Source organism: Taeniopygia guttata, chromosome 2 (genome assembly GCF_048771995.1).
Source record: "Taeniopygia guttata chromosome 2, bTaeGut7.mat, whole genome shotgun sequence".
In the NCBI taxonomy this organism is placed as follows: domain Eukaryota; kingdom Metazoa; phylum Chordata; class Aves; order Passeriformes; family Estrildidae; genus Taeniopygia; species Taeniopygia guttata.
Window position 1 is genome coordinate 132,504,681 of NC_133026.1, and position 8,424 is coordinate 132,513,104.

The following is an 8,424-nucleotide window of genomic DNA, read 5'->3' on the forward strand; positions in this document are numbered from 1 at the left end:
GATACAGGGAAACAGAAGTCTGTATGCAATTCCTATCAAGTCAGGTGAAAACAAGCTGTAAATGCAAAAGATGTAAAAACATAATAAAAAAGATGTAAAAAGATAATGAGGTCACATAATTTTAGGTCCTCCAAATCTTGGGCTCCTATCCTGCTCCTTCCACCTTGGTAATGTCTCCTCATAATGCTGTTGTTCCACGTGCTGCTGTGGATGAATTTATAGATGAGGAGATAAAACATCCTGAATACCTAAGGGCCTTCAGGCTGCTTCTAGTCTACCTAACAGGAAAGTCAGCCCCCCTTGGCTGATCAGAGTTATTTGTGAACACTGCAGTGCAAACCTGAGCAACTCTGCCCTGGTGAAAATCAAGGCTTTCAAGCATTGTCATCTTCACCATGACTTGAAATGCCCAGTGAATAGGAGTCATCATGGCACTGTCTGCAAAAATATGGTGTGGTCTCTGTTATAGAATTTCTCATCAAGGTATCTGGTAAAGTCTTGCAGACAAACTCAAGAGAGGAGAACAGCAGAGTATTTATTGTCTTGAACTGGTCACATGATTTTTAATGCAATAATGATGTTCTGGCAATCACTTTGACCTTGGCCTGTATTTTGACAGTGCAAAGAGAAAAAAGTTTGCTCTGGGGAGAAAGGAAAGTCTCAATTCTGATTGCTGTTCTTCCACATTGCTCCCCTTGGGCCCAACAACACACACACACATGCACACACAATTTAGACATCCTGCTCCAAGAAATTCACCCATGATCTGAAGCTTATGATACCCATGATAAGTAAAACACTAATGCTGAGTTTGGTTTTCTGTGACCCTTCCTCCAATGCCATTGTCCAAATAGAAAAGAATTACAACTTTTACCTTCTCTTCGTGCATTACTTATCACCTTTGCTGAAGATTTACTCATTACATGGACTACATAAAGGGGGCAGTTTACAGCATGTGCTATGGTAATTGCTCTTTGTGTAGCTTCAGCTTCCACTTCTTCAGGACGACACAGTTCATGACCCTCAGGGCCAGTTATTCCCATTGCCAGCATCTTCTTTGCATTCTGAGTACCAGACAAAAGCATGAAGAAATGTTAAACGTATCTATGGTGTCATGAGCATGCTGTCAGTCAAATTGATTCTGAACCAGCCATTGCAACCAGTTCAAGGAAAAAAATAACTAGGCAGTTATGATTTTTTTTTTCCAAAATAAGTTACCATAGTTTTATCTGAAATCGAACATATCTCTCAATACACTCAGGTCTCAGAATACCTAAGTAAATTCAAAGAACAGACTTCACTGGCTTGTAGGATTAAATCACTGCTCTTGAAAACCCTGCCACTCTCTCAATACGTACACCTAAATATCATGGCCAAGGATGTCCAATGATGCTACTGACGCTCATTGGAAAGAAAAAAGGAAAAGATTTTTACCAAGCACAAAAATGCATATCCAGAAAACTCCAAGCTTTTAAGAGGCCATAAGGTTTTGTCTCTACTCTGTTCGAGGAATTTTAGTATTGCTGATTTGAGATTATTTACAAATGAATTAATTTCCGTTATGGGGCCTGGGGTGCTGCTGACTGGAATAGTTGAAGAAACTATTCTATTATAGCCCCTCGAGTTATCACTGATGTCGAGTATCACCAGTGGAGTTATACCCTCAGGTCCCCAGAACTCTCAGTGCCTCCACACAGCACTAAGGTGGCAGAAGCAAGTATGAAGTGAAGCTAATTATGTATAGAGGGATGTTGAGACTTCTGTGCCCAGCCAGGGGAGCTTTCTCCATACTTCTGGATTTGCTTCTGTTACATGAGCTGACTATGTCTGGAGAGACCTAGGGTCAGGACCATCTATATTCCTGACTTTGATGACAAAATGTCAAATGTGCACCTGTGCAATGAGTTCCCCATTCTCCGCATGGACTTGAGCAATTGCCCCAAGTTCCTTACAGCAGGAAAAGGCTTCATATAGCTCCTCATCATTAACCATGTATATATCTTTATAGGCCATAAACATCTTGAAGGAGTTGACACCTTTGTTTTGAACAAGACTTTCCATTTCTTGCTTCACCTGAAAAATACAGCAATTATATTTTACATATTAATAATTTTGTATAAAGAAATTTTAAGCATAAATGGTGAACCTTTACTCACCCATCAAACATATGTTCAGTACAAATGGCCCAAGTCACATATTTAAAGACTTATAGTCTTTAAATATGTCTTCTTGCACCAAATTGATTCTCAAAATATATAAAAGAGTAGTACTGCAGTGCAAATATTGGAAGCACAATCTAATTGCAGGAGGGAATGCTTTTTAGAAAGGTAATGAGGCAGAATTTTATTTCAAATAAACCTCTTGATGTTGAAAACACCCATTCTAATATTACAGTCAATGTGTCCAACTCACACAACATGGACATTTGTGCAAAACTGATTTTCAAAATTGGATTGCAATGGGCTGCAGCTTCTACCAAACGACACGGTGACAGAAAAGATTTCATCTTTTAGAGCTTTGTCCTTACTCTAAACACAACACACACAGCCTTTTGAAACATTTTGTTGTCAAATAAAACAGCTACAAAATGTTAAGTGCAGGCCTGCTTTTTTTTTTTTTTTTTTTATTCGCCACTTGTTAGGATCCTCTGCTTCTGCTAGAGCCTATGAAGTCCAGCAAAACATTACATCACCAAGAAAGAAATACACATATCTTAGTCTAAATGTTTCTTGCACAACTGGTTAGCTAGAAACATATATTACATAACTTTGCCTCTCCCTTCCCAGTAAAATGATGGTTACAATAATTGACATGTATCTGTAATGCTATTACAATTTCCATGGGATTTATTCCTTTCAAAAAGTAAAATATTATTTTTCATCTTCTCTCTAATAATCTGGTTGGATCTGCCCAAGAAGCATAAGATATGTAAAATATTCAAGGAAATTTTTTTTAGTTATCCAGAGGAGGAACAGGAGCACATCTTGAGTGGGAGTTATCAAATAAATACTTGACAGAAGGCCCTCCTCTGGCACAAATATAGAGGCATATCATTTGTCCTCTTCACTGTTTACTACAACTAACAGAAGGCATTGTAAAGAATGTATGTTTTTAATTAATAGTTCAAATCCTGATGAGATGAGAACTCATTAGATGGGCATGACATATCAGTCTTTTTCACCCAGGCCTTTTGCAGCTACAATCTACTTCTTTTCATCTTGGCCTTTATAAACAGTTACATTCTTAATATGAACTAGAACATTTAATTTATTTACATCTCCCTATTTTTATTGGATTCTTCGTACAATTCCACTATTGTCTGCTGAGGCTGTTTCAAATGCACGTTAGTCAAATTTCATTGGATAATTTATTTCATTACTTTGCCTTAAGTTAGAAGTTGTGGTCAGCCTATTTTAGCACTCAGTACACAGAATACCAAAGATGTGTTGTTTGCAGAATGAAGGCTTTTGTGCGTATATTTTAGAATTTGAAAATTAGAAGTAGTACTCATGTATAAAATAGGAATTTACTTAATATATCTGTGTACTGATGCATACTTCTCTGAGAATCCCAAGTCATCTTGTAAAACATGGATCTCATTCAAATAGATATCAAGCACCTGAAAAATTAATTTATCAGTAAAGCTTTCAAGCTGTCAGCAAACATTCACTCAGCAAAGGTGATTTTCCCATATGTAAATTCAAAAAAGGTTTTTAAGATTATTTCACATTCAGTGTACTATTGGCTACAGTCTTGCTTTACTTTAAATGGGTTTTACTGCAATCACCCAGGAAAAAAATTTCATTTCTTCTACAAATGAAAGTCAAGTACCATGTTTTTCATGTATACCCTTACTAAAAAAGAAACAAAAACCAAAACTACCAAAACTCATCAGAAGCATACAATACCAAGTGTTCAAGCAACAAAAGACAAAATTATTGTAAACACCTCTTTCCTCCTCTGACCTGCCTGGTCTTGGTCTTGCACAATCCCTACCTTTAACTTTGTGCAGTATTATCCAGAGATATAGGCTATCTGCAGACTTTCAAATACACATACTCTCAGAAGGGTGTGGGCTATTTCAAATGTTGTTTTTAATCACAAAACCACTAACCAGCCAGCACTATTTAGCATGTGAAGACTGATTCAAATCAGGTGTGGCACAAATTTATGGAATTAAATCAGCTCTTGTTTCTACCTTGTTGCTCCACCATGTAACTGCCACGTGCAATGAATAATCACAGCAGACTTTAGGGTCTGCCCAGCTTTTCCATGTATCAAAAGCTTCAGTAAGAGAACAACCTTTCTGAGGGATGGCAAAGTCGATGATCATAGTGGTTCCTCCTGCTATAGCTGCCTGGAAAGAATAAAGTTAGTATTTAGCAATCAGAAAGAATGCAAATTTCCTCCCACCCTCTCCAACTCCCTTACATCAATTAATCTGGACAGACTGAAAAGCCAAAAGCCACTGAAGACTTCCCCTGAGTAAAGTCCAGACTTGAAAAATTATTATAGAGATTAATTTCATTTGCTTTGAGAAAAAGCTACTCAAAACCATGCTCAAGAGAATCCAAGTGAAATTCTCATGCTGAAGGAGAAGCTTCTCTTCATGTACAAAAACTTATCAAAGACTGGGAGATGTGTCTGTAGTGTTCATGCATCAGTGACATTCCTCAAGTGTATGGAATCACTGAGGAGGAAGAGCATTAGAAGAGCACAGTCAACTTGAGATGTGCTTCCTCAGAGTCTATGTAGTAGAAAAAACAAGCCTGAGTGACAGGCAAGTATTAAGGGGAAAATACACATCAACAACAAAAAACCCCATTGAGTTTGAAAATACAATATGAAAAGCCCCAAATTCATGACTAATACTAAAATATTTTACAAGTGTTTAAAAGTATATTTTTATCAGTAACAGGATATCATTTAGTAAAACTGTATAGAGGGTCTTAAATAGAATGAGCAATTTACATCCTCTACAAAAATGTTGTCAAGTAATAAACTAACCTACAACTTTACTTAACAGATGAATGGTGATCAAAATTTGCTTTTTAACCAATAATTTCCACTCTTCTTTATGGACAACTGAATTATTACTTTTCTTGCCTTTGGAGGGGAAAAAAGTTACTCAGATGCCAGATCCTTGACTAAAAGAAATTGATCCAGTACAGTTCCTCTTTTGAAATTGTTGCTTTCTTCCAGATAAGCAAAAGAAATCCTCTCTATTGCTCTGAACAATGTCCCTTTGCAAAATGGTAACAGCCAATTCAGATCAAAATATGCACAGTTCAAATTCACAGGATCAGAGAATCACAGAATTAACTAGGTTCAAAAAGACCTCTGAGATCAAGTCCAACCTATGACCTAACACCACCTTATCAACTAAACCACGGCACTAAATGACACATCCAGTCTTTTTTAAACACTTCCAGAGATGGTGACTCCCATTTTTTCCTAATGTCCAGCCTAAACTTCCCCTGGCACAGATTAAGACTCTTGTCCTGTTGTGGGTTGCCTGGGAGACCACGCCCCACCTGGCTGCACTCTCCTTTCAAGGATTTGCAGAAAGAGCTGAGGTCTCCCCTGAGTCTCCTCCAGGCTAAACAGCCCCAGATCACTCAGCTGCTCCTCACAGGGCTTGTGCTCCAGACCCTTCACCAGCCTTGTTGCCCTTCTCTGGATGCATCTGAGCACCTCAATGCTCTTCCTGAATTGAGGGGCGCAGGACTGGACTCAAGGACAGCACTCAAGGTGCAGCCTCTCCAGTGCCCAGTACAGTGGAAGAATGACCTCCCTGCTCCTGCTGGCCACACTATTGCTGATACAGGCCAGGATGCCATTGGCCTTCTTGGCCACCTGGCACATATTGGCTCATGTTCACTGTTGTCAACCAGCACCCCCAGATCCCCTGGGCACTGTCCAGCCACTCTGTCCCCAGCCTGTAATGCTGCAGGGGGTTGTTGTGGCTGAAGTGCAGGACGCTGCACTAGGACTTGTTAAACCTTGTATTGCTGGACTCAGCCCATCTAGCCAGGTCCCTCATGCCATATTACTCTTCCTTTTTCTACAACAATTAGTCTCTTTCTTCCTTCTGTTCACTTCAAAATCAGAAGAATAATTGTAAATATGTCAGTATATTTTGCAAAAAGAGAAGTTTGGAGAGTGGCACAAGTATTTATAATATCTAATGAATTGAGCAAAACATTTTCTCCAGGAAAAGTTGTTAAAACTGTAAAATATTTTTCAATAAGTCTGATTGACTTGTTTGTTAAACAGGATTTAAAGAAAGTTTATAGATTTCAAGAAAAAAGAAACATCGTGGGTTCCACAACTCCACTTGAAGTCTCTTTTTATTCCTACATCTTTTCCCCCTTCTATCTATAAAGTGCCTTTACTTATTCAACTGAATGGGTAAATCTTAGCTAATCATTGTAGCATATTTCACAATAGTTGGAATATAACTCTATCTCACTGAATTTCTTGACAGAATATTTGTCAGATGATAACCTTCAGTGAATAGGTCTGAACACTTTCGACACTTTGACCTGGGTTAAGAATAGCCACAAAATAAAATGTTTTGACATCTGATTGCTAAGCTGGATCTAGAATTTTCTTGTAGACACTGAAGTGACTATCTGGACATCCTGTTTTGCATATGCAGCCTCTGTTTTGCAGCCTCCCTGTTCTATAAGTACCTCAGTTACTCAGAAAACCTTAAAAACTTATTTTCTGCTTTTTAGTAAACCCCAGTTCTCCAGTGAGAGGAACTGGGTATAACAGTCTCTGTGAAGGTGATGGCTAGCAGACAAGCCAAGTAGGGCAATGTGATCATTTCTGTGAACAAAGGATTTCAGTCTGCGCAACATAGCTCTTAGAAAAGTGCCTTGAAAATTTTGGTTATGGCAATTGCATGGAGATGATGCATAATACTGCTAATATGAGTAATTGATACACTATTCATATTTAGGGAATATAATAAGATCAGCTAAAAAGCTGGGAAAAAACCCACTCCAAGTGTAAAACTAAGAGAAATTAGATACTTTAATAAAGTGTATTTGAAGTGGACTTTCATTGAGAGACACAGTAAGCACCAAAGTGACAGAAAAAAAGTCTGCATTCCCTTATGCTAACAGAGGAGAAAGATCAGATTGCCACAGAAGTACTTAAACAGCACAGGGGAATTAAACTGTTGCTTTAGTTAACCTTTGCTCAGAGAAGCTTGATGCATGTACCAAAGCAGGTCATAGTCTGCATGCTGACAGCCAGGGTTAATGCCTGCCTCTATTGACCCCTGCAATTACAATAGTTCCTGAAGGAGCCCAAACAACATACTGGTTGAGGGTGGACCTCTGAGTATGCCAACTGCTTTACAACAATGTCCTGGTCAAAGGGACAGAACAACTGGCCATGCTTGATTCACATTCTATTCTCTCTTTTAGAAATAATACTGGACGACCAGCAGGCACCCCTGAGAAAGCCAAGATGCACACAGAGACATGCACATGTGCACCCACCTTGGTTCCAGTATAGAAGTCATCTTTTGATCTGCTTCCCATGAAAGGGAACTCCATGTGTGTGTGAGTATCAATGCCTCCAGGGATCACCAGCTTGTTGGTTGCATCCAGCACAACGAGTCCAGTCGAGGGCTCAGGGTTTAAGTTTGGTCCCACCTGCTGCACCACTCCATCTTCCACATACACATCAGCCACCACAGAGAGGTCATCATTCACCACTTTTCCCCCTTTGATCAAAAGTCTCTGCCGAGCCCGGGTTTGGGGTGGCATGTCAGCAGGGGAGAGTGAGGCCTTAGCTCAGAAAGCTGCTCTTGCCTCAGAGTACTTCACTGCCCCCTCCTCCCAGAGCAGCAGCTCTTTCCAAAGGGCCCTAAACACACACCACAGTGAGCGTGTGGTGTCTGTAACGAGACCAGACCACCTCTGGTCTCTTTAAACAGACACCAGAGGAGCTGCCCCCTCTGCCCCCGGCAGCTCCACCTCCCTGCTCCGTGCAGCCCAGTGACACGGATGGGAGCAGGGCGCTGCCCTTGGCCCTTTCTGCTCCGGACTCTGCCTGGACAAAGCGAGCCAGGCTTCCAGGGGGTCTGCGGTGCTCTCACAGCACCGGCTCCAGCCTGCCCTGTGCACCTGGGGGTTTGCAACTTCCTGAGCTGCTTTGAAAATGTGCTTATTTTATCATCTTTGGTGCCCAAAAGCAAACTTAGTTCTTTGCAGCCACATTTTAGGAAACCAAGGGTGAGCTGAGCGCTCTACAGAAGCAGCCAGAGAGCCCAGGAATGACCTGAGATTCCTGCAGCCATGTCTGGGGAGTGTGGGGGTCCAGCCCATGCAGAGGGAAAGACAGAGTGCAGTGCTCTGTCCCTTCTCAGTGGACATGGTGGGGTCCACACTGCTCCCAAGCTGCTTC

The 8,424-nt window shown here is 40.5% G+C and overlaps 1 protein-coding gene across 1 annotated transcript in view; it reads right to left on the bottom strand.

Moving 5' to 3' along the window:
- The window catches only part of DPYS (dihydropyrimidinase), a 30,420-nt gene extending 22,485 nt beyond the window's left edge, over window positions 1-7,935 (bottom strand). Inside the window, exons 1-4 of the mRNA XM_030266540.4 lie at window positions 7,515-7,935; window positions 4,199-4,357; window positions 1,894-2,073; window positions 875-1,064 (exon numbers count right to left, since the gene is read on the bottom strand). Of these exons, the coding sequence (XP_030122400.4) occupies window positions 875-1,064; window positions 1,894-2,073; window positions 4,199-4,357; window positions 7,515-7,784 (799 nt within the window). The 5' untranslated portion in view covers window positions 7,785-7,935. The remainder of the gene's footprint in view (window positions 1-874; window positions 1,065-1,893; window positions 2,074-4,198; window positions 4,358-7,514) is intronic.
- Between the last annotated feature and the right edge of the window lie 489 nt (window positions 7,936-8,424).